The 14261-nt window shown below is 40.6% G+C and overlaps 1 protein-coding gene across 2 annotated transcripts in view; it reads right to left on the bottom strand.

Moving 5' to 3' along the window:
• The window catches only part of CRPPA (CDP-L-ribitol pyrophosphorylase A), a 102066-nt gene that overhangs the window by 44701 nt on the left and 43104 nt on the right, over nucleotides 1-14261 (bottom strand). Inside the window, exons 6-9 of one of the 2 annotated variants that reach the window (XM_060248591.1) lie at nucleotides 5168-5265; nucleotides 4567-4659; nucleotides 3290-3382; nucleotides 2346-2468 (exon numbers count right to left, since the gene is read on the bottom strand). In XM_060248591.1, the coding sequence (XP_060104574.1) occupies nucleotides 2346-2468; nucleotides 3290-3382; nucleotides 4567-4659; nucleotides 5168-5265 (407 nt within the window). The remainder of the gene's footprint in view (nucleotides 1-2345; nucleotides 2469-3289; nucleotides 3383-4566; nucleotides 4660-5167; nucleotides 5266-14261) is intronic. The other variant, XM_060248592.1, reaches the window with a different exon arrangement.

Here is a 14261-nt window from a genome sequence, read left to right on the forward strand (position 1 = left end):
CTAGGCACTGTCATTCCACTTTGGGAGCTGTCATTCTAGTCTCAGAGCAGATTCTATTCCTAGGGACCATCATTCCACTCTGCTCCCTGTCATTCCAGTCCCAGAATGTTTCTGCTATTCCCAGGGGCTGTCATTCCTGTCCTAGAATGCTTCTGCTACTTCAAGGGGCTGTCATTCCACTCTGCAGTCTGTCATTCCAGTTCCACAACACTCTGCTACTCCCAAGGGCTGTCATTCCACTCTGCAACCTGTCATTCCAGTCACAGAGCACAGATTCAATTACTAGGGACCATCATCCCACTCTGGAGGCCATCATTCCAGTACCAGGATACTTCTGCTACTCCAGGAGAAGTCATTCCACTCTAGAGGCTGTCATTCCAGTCCCACAGTAGTCTATTTGGGTCCAGAGATCTTAATGGAAAATCTGTTCCACATTTTCTTTGCAACTTTTTTGGTACTGTAATGTATTTTAATTGAACCCGTGCAAGTCAATTGGCATTCCTGGCTCCCATTATCTCCAATGAGCCTTCACACCTCTCCCATTGTTTCCAATGGGTAATCCTGTCATTCCTTTTAGTAAGTCCCCTAAATTGAAGCCCCCCCCATGAGTGTGAATACAATGAAAAGGGAAGGGTAGGGAAAGCTGACAGCAACAAACTCCCACTAAACCAGAATGCTTGCTATGTGAAAGAAAAATTCAATCCTAGCCTTTGCACCAAGAAAACAAGCAAACAAAAAAAAGCAATGGCAACTCAGAGGACCCAAGGACAAAGCTAAGCGCCCCCCCGCCCCCAGTCTCTGACTGAGTAAGTTGGTTAAGAAACCACCACCACCATGCCCAGCAGCAAAGCTCTGTTGTGTGCTAGTAAACCCACTCCATCCCAAACCACGTTATCCAACAAACAAAGGGAATGCATACTCATCCAAAGCTTATAGATATATTCACCTCCCATTGTGAGCAATAGGGAGAGAACTCTGTTATTGGCTGGAAGCATTGCCTGTCAAGCTTTGAGGGTCCCTATTCATGTTTCCAAGGCTGGAAAACATCATCACCCCTTCTGTTACCTAGCATTTTCATGCCAGACTTTGTAGATAGGTTTTGCTTGCTGAGCCACATCCAAAAGCTTGGAGATTTGTTCAGCAAACATGTGAACATATATGACCATATGAAGCTGCCTTATACTGAATCAGACCCTTGGTCCATCAAAGTCAGTATTGTCTTTTCAGACTGACAGCGATTATGTGGGCAATAAGCCTTGAATTGGGCAAAGTTTAGTTCAGATTTTGGCTCATCACCCAGTTTGTGCCCATTCCTATTTAACACCTCCTCAATTCTACCATATTATTTTGCAAGATTAAATGCTCTCCCCACAGCAGTTCTGTTTGGAAGATTTGCAAATGTTCTTTCTCATGAAAGTCTTAGCCCACATAGGGTTGGAATCTTGAATCTGTATCCCATGTTTTGCTTTATTGTAACTTGTATGTTAAATTGTGGGGTTCTTTCATTAGCCCTCTTCAACATAACTTTCATGGATAATCCAATGAGAAGCTTGTTTTATATCGTCTGCTGGACTAGCGCTCTTATATTACTTATTTAGTAGCAAGGTATCTTGCTATGAGAATTCAGGAGCATAAGGTAAAATCCTCTGATGGGGAATTTCTCCCTTTGTAATGCTAAAATCATATTTGTTTTCTTTTATTTATTTATTTATTTATTCGGGATTTATATCCCGCCCTTCCCACGAATGGCTCAGGGCGGCTTCCAACATTTAATCAAACATAAAATTTAACCAGTTCAAGTATAAAACAATTAAATATTTAAACAATTAAAACCTTAAAAACAGAGTAATTCAGTTTCTTGTAAACAGATGGCTGGCCAGTTACAACATGTTGTTATCCTTGCTAAAGGATAGGCTAGGTATAGGCTAGCCGGAAGATGTATGATGTTTATAATTGTATGATGTTTATAATTTATGCCAATAAAGGTACTGAACTGAACTATCCTTATTAATATCATTTTAGGCTGCTGAATAATATTTTTGCTGTTTTCATGGTTTGCTCTAATGCTGTTAGTTTTAGGAGAGGTGGCATATATATTTTCTAAGCAAATAAGAGAAAAATTAAGGTTTTTCTATTTCTAATTACATCATATGAAAAATATATATTTATGCTTGAAATTATGGATGCTGTTGAAGAGTAAACATGATCAGGCAAGCATTTTTACAACAAAAACCAAAGCTTAGGGTATTTGTTGCTTGGATTATTATTCACTAAAAAGATATTCAGATTGTGAAGAAGGGAAGTATTCACAGATATAATGTATATCTATTCATTCTAGTACATACCTGCTGGTAGTGTATAATGAGACCATAAAGGAAAATATTTTTCTTATTCACTTCCTTGGCAAGTTCAACTAGCTTGGGCATTTCACTGCTGCAAGGTGTTTCTTCTAAGTTTTTCAAGCGTACCTTCAAAGGGACAGGATACCTTCAGAAAATAATTTAATTTCTAAAAAGAAAATAGAACTTCAAGCAGATTATAGATTGTTATTTACAACTGAGGATGAGATGATGATGATGCTGGATTAATACACCACCCTTCATTCTGAATTTCAGAATCTCAGAGTGGCTTACAATCTCCTTTGCCTTCCTCCCCACAACAGACACCCTGTGAAGTAGGTGGGGCTGAGAGAGCTCTCTCACAGAAGCTGCCCTTTCAAGGACAACTCTGTGAGAGCCATGGCTGACCCAAGGCTATTCCAGCGGCTGCAAGTGGAGGAGTGGGGAATCAAACCCAGTTCTCCCAGATAAGAGTTTGTACACTTAACCACTACACCAAACTGGCTCTCTGTGTATTTTAATACATTTTAATAAATATAGAAATAATCAAGTAACTCTCAAGTATTACCAACATCTCCTATTGTGTTATGCAATAAAGATGTGATATTGGTATGATCGCCTATTGTGGCATTTTTTCATACTTAGATTTAAATGTTCCTGACATTCAGATTTTCACTAAAATTGTATTTTTAGCTGAAGGAAGCAGTGACAAGCAGCAAAACAATTGGAGAATTCAATTCCATTTTAAGTAGATAGTTATTCACAGGACAGTCCAATCTCTACCTGTCTCAGTCAGTTATATGTGGCACACAGTAAAACTATTTTTATATTGTTGTTAGCCACTTCAGGTCCTGAGGGTGCTCAGTCAAGATACAGGTATATAAATAGTTTAAATAAATACATATTTTAAACCAATAAATCAATAAAAACAATGTAATAAACTACCTTACCGAAATTAGAACAATGGAGTATAAAACAGAAGCATTTGTGTTTTCAAGCATTTCCACTAGCTGTTGGGTTTTTTGAAAGTCAGACAGTGTATCCTAAAGAAAATCAAAACTCATGTTAAGAAAAAGGCATCTTTATAAGCACAGTGGACTATGTAATATAAACCATGATCTATCTATATTTTTCTTCTCTTCCCTACATAACAGAAATCTACAGAATCACAAGAGATGTAAGAAACAAAAACCACAAGACTAATTCTCTCATGCAAGACATGTTTATCCATTTTTGTAGAACAGCCTCTGTGCATTATTCACTGATAAATGTTAATTCACTTAAGGAAGCACAGAGCCACACTGGAGGGGCCAAACACTGACAGGCAGAGAGAGAGAGAGAGATTAGCTGCTCAACAGATGTGTTAACAAACAAATAAAAAATGTATACTTCCACCATCCAAGGTCTTCATAAAGTAGGACTTCATCCCTCTTGCTGTAGCCCACTGTGTCAGTGAAATCTGTTCTATCAGAAGTACAGTGTGGTTTGATATATCTGAAAGCTTTAACCTGCCCAATAATCACCTGTATAACTCAATAAACCAGCCAGTGTTGCACAAGGCAGTTGTAAGTAAGCAATACTGGAAGAAAGATACACGAGCTCTCTGAAAGAAGTTTGGATTAAAAATATGTCACTCCAGAGAACACCAAGTAAATCCAGTTGCATACTATAATAGATGATTAAAAACTTACAGAGCCACTAACTAACCTATCTGACTAGAGAAAAAACATCTTTCCAATCACATTATTATCATCAGTCAGATTCTTTGAGTTTGACAGCAGGAAGGCTTTGAGTGTATTGTATTCTCCAGAACGTCTTCCTGCAAAACATATGATGTTTAGAGCAGGAAATTGGAAATGCAGTGGAAACACTGCAAAAAATAAAACTAAATAAGTAGTAATTGTCCTGATTTAGAAATTCCCTTCCAGAATGTTGAGCTGAATGCCAGAAAAACGACAACAACTTTGTATGGCATGTAGTTGATTATACAGTGCTCAAACAGTACTTTCATTCAGCCAACACTCAGACTGAGAGAACTGATGCCTAGATGAAACATATGGCCTAGTTTAGCTCAGAATCTATTCTTTATAATTCAGGGTCTGAGTTTTGTCAGTCTGACAGTGAACCATGAACCAGTGAACCATGCAGAGGCCAGCTTTCCCAAGGACAATGATGTGATGCTGTAAACATGCTTAGAAGTTGCTATTGATTTTTCCACAATACTTACATTTATGCAAATAAAGTTGTAACACTGCCTTAATAAGATATTTTGCAGATGGTTATCATCTTTACATAGGGTTGATGATAAACTTTTAACCTGCTGAAAAAGAAAATGCAGCATGTGTTACTGAAATTACTCTTAACCAGGGCTTTTTTGTAGAAAAAGCCCAGCAGGAACTTATCTGCATATTAGGCACTGTGTTCCTGCTCAAAAAAGTCCTGGTCTTAACCATTATTATGCTTCAGATCTCAAAGAACCCATCATTAAAGGTGGTGACTGGTGACTCAACTGACATGTCAGTTACTTCAGGTAACAAGATACACTTGTCAATTGTGCTACAGGCTACCATCTACTGGTACTATCAACCAATTCTGTTTATAGTGTTCTGTATTATATCATGTTTTTAACTATATTAAATTGACTGTCCATGTCTGTTGTAACCCACCTTGAGCCTGCTGTACAGGGGAGAGAGGGCTAAAAATTGCATAAAATAAATAAAATACATAATATATTGCATAAAATACATAATATACAGTGGCCCAAAAACTCTGACAATCTTTCAAACTGGGATTGAATGAAACTGTGAGAATGAAAAGCCCACACTTACTTTCACATGACTCTTCAATGTTTTATGAAGGAGAAACCCCACCTGCACAGCATTTTCATTCATATCCGTGATAATACAAACTTGTTGTGATATGGTCTCTAATGAAGAGAATTTAAAACCGGGAGAGAACACATATTCTTATTACTATCACTTCCATAGTATCATTTCATGTACAGTTACAATGCAGTTCTTATCTCTTCATTGCCTGAAACCTGCTTTCATTTCTTTGTTCTACATATTCATCTCTCTCTCTGGAATAGGATTCAATTATTTATTTAAATCATATTTATGCTGCCTTTCCACCTGATCAGGATTCCCAAGGTGGTGCATATAAAGACATTAGAATTTTTTAAAAAAATTAAAATTATAAAATAATTCAATAAAAATACCAGAACCAGGGAGGAGGGCAAATAACAGTTAGTAAGGGTATGTCAAACGAAACAAAAAAGTCTTCAGCTGCTGGTGGAAGATACCCATAGAGGACTATTTTCCCTAGGGAAGGAATTTCAAGGTTTCAATGCCACAACTGAGGTGCCCTTTCTCAGCTTACCACCCAACTAGTGTCAAATGGCAGGGGCAACTAATGCAGGGCCTCTGAAGATGACCAGATTGACCTGGCATGGAGAAAAAAACCTCTCCTGTCTCTTTAACTGACACTTCATAGGATGTTTTTTAGCAGGTTATAATTTTCTATCTCATGCGAGTCAGCCTTCTTTGTGTTCAAATGCTGATCTTGGTTATGGAGATACACATTATGTTCTGTGTTCCCAGTGAAGGAATTTAAAATGCTGTATGCTCTGGTAGCTGCAGTGTTCTGGGCTACAGATGCACTAAAATTTAGGTTTTTTTCTATTGAACTACTTTAAACATTCAGGGATACACTTCATGCCTTCCATTGTGACTGATAGATGTAAACATTTATTATTGTCGTACTTATATAGTAGGCACCTGGCCTACAAAATTTCAACTATCTGCTGTACAGGTAACTCATCATCATATCATCAATTAGATTTGTTAATCGCTCCATCCTGGTTCATGCCGGGCTCTGTGAGATGTACAACAAATGTAACATAAAAACAATGTAGTTTTAAAAACTAGCATAATAAATTAGATTTAAAGCTTTTTAAAGTGTCCCAGATAGCATCCTATGAGTTTTGGGTCACATTCTGAACCACCAGGCATTATACAGGGGGCGGGGGCGGGGAATGGGACTTACAAAGCATCTGGGGGGGGGGGGAGAAGTAGGAAGGGAAGGTGCCAGCCAATGACAAACTCTTGGTGTCCTCAACCAAAAGCCTGGCAGAACATCTCTGCCTTACAAGCTCTGTAGAATTGCATGAGGTCCCGCAGGCCCTGATTTAATTTGGCAGAGTACCACCAGGTCATCTGGCAGAGTGTACCACCAAAAAGGCCCTAACCCTGGTCAAGGACAGCCAGACCTCCCTAAGCTCAGGAATCACCAGTAAATTGTTATCAGTAAGCATAATGCTCTTCCAGCGACATACCCGAGGAGACAGTCCCACAGATATGCTGGTCTGACTGTTCAAGGCCTTAAAGGTCAAAGCCAAAACCTTGAACCTAACTCGGTACTCCACCAGAAGCAGTATAGCTGATGCAGCACTGGTTGGATATGTGCCGTCTGTGGCGTATCCATCAGAACTAGTGCTGTCGCATTCTGGACCTGATGGAGTTTCTGGGTCAGTCTCAAGGGAAGGCCAGCATAGAGCAAGTTACAGTAGTTTAATCTGGAGGTGACCCTTGCATGGATTACTGTGGCAGGTCAGGGTGTAATATGTATACAAGTAGAGAATTAAAGACATTACAACTTTAATTTTGAGATTATCAGTGAGTGGTTTTTGAGGAAAATGTTTTAACTCATCAGTTGATATTTTATAATGTAATACTGTGGGAAACCTAGTCAATAGAATTCACATATTACATGCTCCAACCTCAAACATCTTTAATAAATAGGATTTGCCACTGTAGTTAAGTTGCCATTGTTGGTCACTTCCAGGTGTCAGTATGAAAAACCAACAAGCCCAAGCAGTGGTGTACAGTAGCAAAATTAATTCACATGAAAAATTTGGTATCTCCATTATGCTTCATTATGGTATACGTACAAATAGAGGTTTAAAGAAATTTCAACTGCCATGAAAGACTCAGTCCCCTTTTCAACAAATTGGTCAGAACTCTCCAGTGAGTTGTGGAGCAGTCCTGTGGAGCTATGTTACAAACTCACATGGAACTGCCTTTTATTATTATTTGTACTGCCTTTTGGAAGGACCTGCTGCATACAGAGCAAAGGTATTACAACTCCTGCATCTCTTTCTATGCGTGCTAAGAGCAGCATCAGGAAAAGGCAAGTTCATTCAGAGCTGCAGAGAATTCCTCCACACTCTAACCCTTGACTTGATTCTCATTCTGATGCACCTCTTTGTGCTTGGCATATGTTTCCTGTCTCTGGTTCTCTAGGTTTACAATGCATAGTTCTGGACTTGTTCCTGTTTTCAAAGGTCTTGTACTCAGTGTGCCCTGAGTCTACAAAGGTAGAAGACCACTTCCCTAGAGAACTGTACTCTTCCACAACAAAAAGAAAACATACAGGCATTCTCAAGCTTGCTTATACAAGCATGATCTGCACCTGACAATTGTAGCATTTGATACCTTGGAGCACAATACTTTTCACTTGAGTTTCTTCATATGCTCAGCAACTGTCAAGAGAGAAGAGGCCTTGGTTCTCGAACAAGTACAGAAAATAGTCAGTGAAGCAGCCACTCCACTAAGAATTTCCACTGAAGAACATCAGAAGTCCAGGAAACAAAGGAATACTGGTTTCCTGCTTCCAGAAACCAGTATTCTGGAGTCTCTTTCCTTGGACTCTGACAACTCAGTTCCAGAACCATCTGGCACACTTTTATGGTGGGGCAAACATTGTTCTCTCATTTATGATTCCTGCAAAAGACTATTTTTCTATTTAAGATGCAATGAACAAGTTATAGTTTGAAATCATAGAAGGGAAGAAACATGAACATGCGCAAGGAAGAATGTGAGAGGCACAGGGAAAGGAGGGAGAATTGTGAGCCAAAGGCTGCCTGCAGTAATGTCAAAAACATAGTTTAGTGTTGCATGCAAACTGATCCCATCAGCCTCTGCAGGCTCACAAAGAACCATGGATAAACACATGATGGATTGCCAGAAAATGATAATTATTCAGCTTTTTGTAACTGTATATAAAAATATTTTTAGAAGTCACAAACTCTAAAATGAAAATGAAATTAATATCTGATAAGAGAAAGCTGCTTTGTCTTGCTCTTATTCTTATAACCATCTGCCCCAACCCACCACCATTCAAATATACAGATTTATTTCTAACATTAAAATAGCTCTAGTAATTAAGGTGTAATCTTAGACAACTCATACTGTATGCAGGGACAAGTGTACCCAGAAGTTTTGCTACAACTTTAAAAGCCCGTTATCAAGATGATCAGAGGTCCAGTTTCAAACCAAAATGAGAGTGGTGATCACTCAGTGGTCCATTCCAAACACAGTAGTATACTAAAAATGCTCCAAAAGCTTTGGCTACACAGATGTATCTCCTTTATCTATTCTTACAATTGTCCGCCACTGACCATGTGAAGAAGCACTGATGAAGGAGCCTTGATTTTATTTAGTATTTTTCAGCACAATCCTAAGCAGAACTATATCCTTTTAAGGCCACTCACCTGAATGGCTCAGGCTAGCCTATTCTCAACAAATCTTGGAAGCTCAGTAGGATTGGCCCTGGTTAGTATTTGGATGGGGCCAGGGCTCTTCTTCTAGCAGGAGCTTCTCTGCATATTAGGCCACATCCCCGATGTAGCCAATCCTCCAAGAGCTTAGAGGGCTCTTAGTACAGAGTGTACTGTAAGCTCCAGTATGATTGGCTACATCAGGGGGACATGGCCTAATATGCAGAAGAGCTCCTGCTAGAAAAAGAACCCTGGATGGGACTAACAGTATTTGGACCAAGGAAATCCAGGGTCACTATGCAGAGGCAGGCAACAGCAAACCAATTCTGAACATCTCTTGCCTCAAAAACCATTTGGGATTCCCAGCAGTTGGCTGTGACTTGATGCTTTCCACCACCACAAGGTCACTTAAATCAGTGGACTTCAAAAGGTGTAACTCTTGTTTAGGGCTGCATTGCTAGGCACTTAGTTATGCACTGAACACCTGCACTCCATTTCAGTTCCTCTAGAGACTGCAGAGACAGAACAGAACCAGTAGTTGTTCGTACTGCTGGGGATGATCTACTGCCAATGCAGTGAAACTAAGGATAACAGTCAGAACCCTCAAGTTTGTTTAGATAGGGATTTGCTTGGCTGTACAATAATGAGCAATTGCTTTAGAGGTGGCAAGTCAAAGCAAGGCACCCTAAGAAGTGTATTACTTAAGGCCAGTCCCATAGAATATACCAATTAGCAGCCAATTTCACAAAGTGAAGCTAAACATTTACCACATCCAAACTTGCATTTAAGCTCATTGTAACCTAAAAATTTCAGGCATTAAACAATGTCTACAAATCAGAGAAAGAGTTATTTTAAAAATATTACTTCCCACCACCACCACCTATTTTTGGACGTATATTTCAAGGTATACCTGAAAGGCAGGCAGAATGTTTACATGTTCCAACTAGAGGTTCAAAGATATACTTGCCCTAGGGGCAGAAGTCCTTAAAGAGAATTTTTAAGGATGTTTTTGCACTACCTAGGTCCTACCTTTCTAAATGAGTCATTCTAACTGCAGGATGAGGTTTCCCTATTTGCAGACTAATAATATGAAAAAGACAGACATGCGCCACATTGTCTGCACATCTAGCAAGTTCTTACCTGCTTTGCTTAAAGAGTATTAAAAAAATTAATATATGATTTTCTAACATTAGTTGCAAAAGACAGCCTTACAAAAGCGAAAAGAATTTATATTTTAAGAAATAAAGTTCTGAAAACAGAGATTCAAACAGTTTATATACTGCAACCACAATGCTTTGCATCTGAATGTTCATTATACTTTTCTTACCTACATCAGTGCTCAGTTTAACAGAATGGAATGTGTTCTTATTATCAGCAGCCTATGTTGCCGACAGCACTAAACATTGTTTGAGCTTTCCGAGAACATTTGGAACTCATTAAACGTATTTGCATAGGTAGGATTACATTTGTAATACAGATTACCAAATTCTGCTGATATAAATTAAAATCAGATGATATGCACATTACTTTTAAACTATTTTAAGCCATTTTTAAAAGTGATTGCAGCAATCACAAACACTAGATAAGCAAGAGTTTACAATAAAAACAAGAAATACACTATTGTATCCATAGGTATTTTTGCAAGAGATTAAAATAAATATTGTACAAAAGCAATGGAAAGGAATTCTATAGATTAATATAAAGGTTGATTAATCAGCTCTGAAGTAACTGCTGATTATTGTGGTTTATACTGATTTATAGATCTATGCTGAATTGGAAAATTAGATACCACAGTCAAGCAGGGAAGGTGTCAATACAGGCAAGAAAATGCTGAGGAAAAAGAATAACTATTCTTAAAAAGAAATGGTTAAACAAGTAACATTCACCCAGTAGCACATGGGAACAGACTAATTATATTAGAATAAAACAAAGGATCAAATCATTTCAACAACATTTTCATCATATGGCAAAGCTTGATCTCCTTCCAACCTGCATCCCAGATTACTAGTCTTTTTAGTTTTAACGTCCATGGTGATGATGTGGCTTCCTCTCAGGCTAAAGACCTAGCGTTATCCATGGTGGCACTCGAACTCTCCCAATTTTGTATCGGCTCCTACATGCCAAAATGAGTCACATGCTGGATATTATTTTTGGCATGGGGATAACCATGAATCTGGTAACCATTGATGCTCTTTCCATGGTCAGACCACTTCAGCCTGAAGGCCTTGCTTAGTATCCAACCCTTCTCTGTTTAGGCAGCAAGATTTATGCTCATCCTCAAAAAACTAATAGGTCCTAATGGATTATGGAATGCTCTGCAGGACCTGATGCCCCCTGGCAGTTTGTTGGATAAGCTGATGGAAGACTGGCAAAGTCAACTCTCCAAAGCCATTGATGAAACCACCCCCTGGTGCCCTCTCTGCTCTCGTACCAAACTAGCAACATGGTATAACCCTGAGCTACAGAGGAAGAAACAAAAGCTGAGACAGCTAGAGCATGGGTATTTTACAGACAAAGTCTTGTTGTTCTGTCAGCACCTTCCAGGAACAGTTGATACAGTAAGGAAACTAAAAGCCCTTTGTCTGTCTTCTGGTCCGATTTTGGACCAATTCAACCTGCTCTCCCAGGAGGAAGTTGACAGGATTTTGGTAGCTGTGAGGTCTACTGCTTGCCTCCTGGACCAATCCCCATCTTGGCTGGTCAAGGCCTGCAGAGACAGTGTTTGGGGCCCCCTGGAAGATACCATTAATTTATTCATCTTCAGGGATATTCCCAGTAGGGCTGAAGGAGGCAGTTGTACGTCCACTGTTTAAAAAGCCATCATTGGACTCTGCAGTCTTGCCAACCAGCACTCAGTTTTAAATTTGCCGTTTCTGGGTAAGGTAGATGAGAGAGCAGTGGCTGAGAAGCTCCAGGCCTTCTTGGATGCAGCTTCCATCCTGGATCCCTTCCAGTGCAGCTTCTACCCTGGCCATGGGACAGAGACTGCACTGGTCACCCTCACAGATGACCTCTGGGGACATCTGGACCGAGGTGGGTCAGCACTGCTGTTACTTTTGAATCTGACAGCAGCATTCAACACAGTTGATTATGATCTTGAGGTCCACTGCCGTGCTGATGTAGAGGTATGGAGGACTGTTTTACAATGGCTTTCCTCAGGGACAGAGGGTGGCACTTGAAGAGAGAGTGTCTCCATGATACCCGCTAGAATGCTGAGTGTTACAGGGAGTGATTCTGTCTTCAATGTTGTTTAACATCTATATGCACCCCCTCACCTAGTTGGTCAAGGGGTTTGGGCTGGGTTGTCATCAGTATGCTGATGACACCCAGCTTTATCTGTTAATAGATGGATAGATGGATGGATGAACTCCACTACAGATAACTTGGACTTGGCATCAGGGGCTGTGGCTGGATGGCTACAGCAGAGCCAGTTGAGATTAAAACCAATGAAGATGGAAGTCCTATACCTGATCCATGGGGGTTTGGGATCAGGAATCCAGCTCCCGATGCTTGGTAGGGTGCCTATGACTCCAGCACTGAAAGTGTGGAGCCTTGGGGTGTTCTTGGAGGACCCACTTTTGATGGAGGCCCGGGTCACCACTGTTACCAGGTTAGTCTTTTATCATCTGTGACAGGTCAAGCAACTCGTTCCCTATCACTCCTCCCAGAACTCAGCTACAGTGATCCATGCAACAGTCACTTCCAAGGTGGATTATTGTAACTCATTGTACATGGAGCTGCCCTTGCATCTGACCCAGAAACTCTAGCTAGTGCTGAATGTGGCAGTGCATTTCCTAACAGCAATATCTATGTGGGCATGCATTCAGCAGGTGCTACATCAACTACACTGGCTACCAACTGGATCCATTTCAAGGTTATGGTACTGACTTTTAAAGTCCTATGTAGTCTGGGACCAGCATACCTTCAGGACTGCCTCTCCGCATGTGCCTTGGAAAGCCTTGTGCTCTGCACCCCAACACCTACTAGTAGTCCCTAGTCCAAAAGATGTCCACTTAGCATCATCCAAGGCCAGAGGCTTTTCTGCCCTGGCCCAATCTGGTAGAATGTGCTCCTTATATTAGGGCCCTGCAGTACTTATTAAGGTTCCTCAGGGCTTGCAAAATGGAGCAGTCCCACCAGGCCTTTGGTTGAGGCAGCGGATATTTTCACCATCTCAGCCTCTCCTGCCCAAAGCGAGCCTACAGATGCCTACTATCTTGCTAATATCTAACAGGAGGAGTACTGGACTACTCTGATGTGTGTTTCTTAGCTGCCAATTCCAATACTGTTTCCTTAGATTAATTTCATTCTGGGCATCCTGTAATGGATGGCCCAGGCTAGCTTCATCTTTTTAGATCTTCAAAGCTAAGGAGAGTCAGTCCTAGCTAATGTTTGGATGGGAGACCATTGAGGAAGTCCAAGGTCACTATGCAGAGGCAGGCAATGGTAAACCACCTCTGAAGTCTTTTGTCCTGAAAACCTTCCAAAATTGCCAAAGGTTGGCTGTGACTTGATGCCACTTTTTACCACTAAACCACCACATTCTGGGCATCAGTCTAAGAAAAGCTCACTTCCAGAGCATGTCAGTCTTCAATTTAAAGGAAGTACAAAATAAATCAGTAGAGAAGTGTTATGGATTTATACATTTGCATACACACAAAAATACCCTTAGACCAAGAATGTAAACAAGTGCCTGAACATGTATGTACAGAGCTGCCCCTAGGGTGCGTGGTGCCCCAGGCGAACTGAATGCCCACTACCCCCCTCCACAGGGGCACCCCCAGATCCCTCCCCTTGCAGGGGCACCCCTGGTCTGCCCCCCACATCTCTGCAGCACCGCAACATGGCGCTACACTCTGCCCCCCTTCCCCCAGCGTGCTTAGAAGAGCGCCGCCAGCCTCCTGCTTACCCGCTCGGCAGACATCACGTTCTCTTAATAGAGAGCAGAAAGAGGCTTTGCTCCCCGCTCCCTTCCTAGTTTGCCTAGCGGGCGAGCCGGCCCTGTACATGTAAATAAATCTCACCAAAATAAAAAAGATGTTTGTATTCAGGGCTGACATGTTAAGCTGGTGATGCTTTAATTATCACAGTTCTCATTTCTTATTCTGGCTCAGTGAGGGCTTCAATGAGATTGCAGCTTGACAGTCAGAAAGTGACTGCTGCTCTTTTTACATGCATAGTATAGCTGCTGTATATGGATACTTGCAATATAACAGCAGAAGATTTTCCACTTAAGCATTAAACTTACTGAGCTATGGCAAGTATAGGCATGTGCTTGGGAAACTAGAAAAAGAAGGTGCTTTGAAGTATGTTTGATTCTCCTAAATTCCAACATTTGGAAGAATTTGAGTTTGTAATACATTGTA

The sequence above is a fragment of the Heteronotia binoei genome, chromosome 10, assembly GCF_032191835.1.
Source record: "Heteronotia binoei isolate CCM8104 ecotype False Entrance Well chromosome 10, APGP_CSIRO_Hbin_v1, whole genome shotgun sequence".
Classification (NCBI taxonomy): domain Eukaryota; kingdom Metazoa; phylum Chordata; class Lepidosauria; order Squamata; family Gekkonidae; genus Heteronotia; species Heteronotia binoei.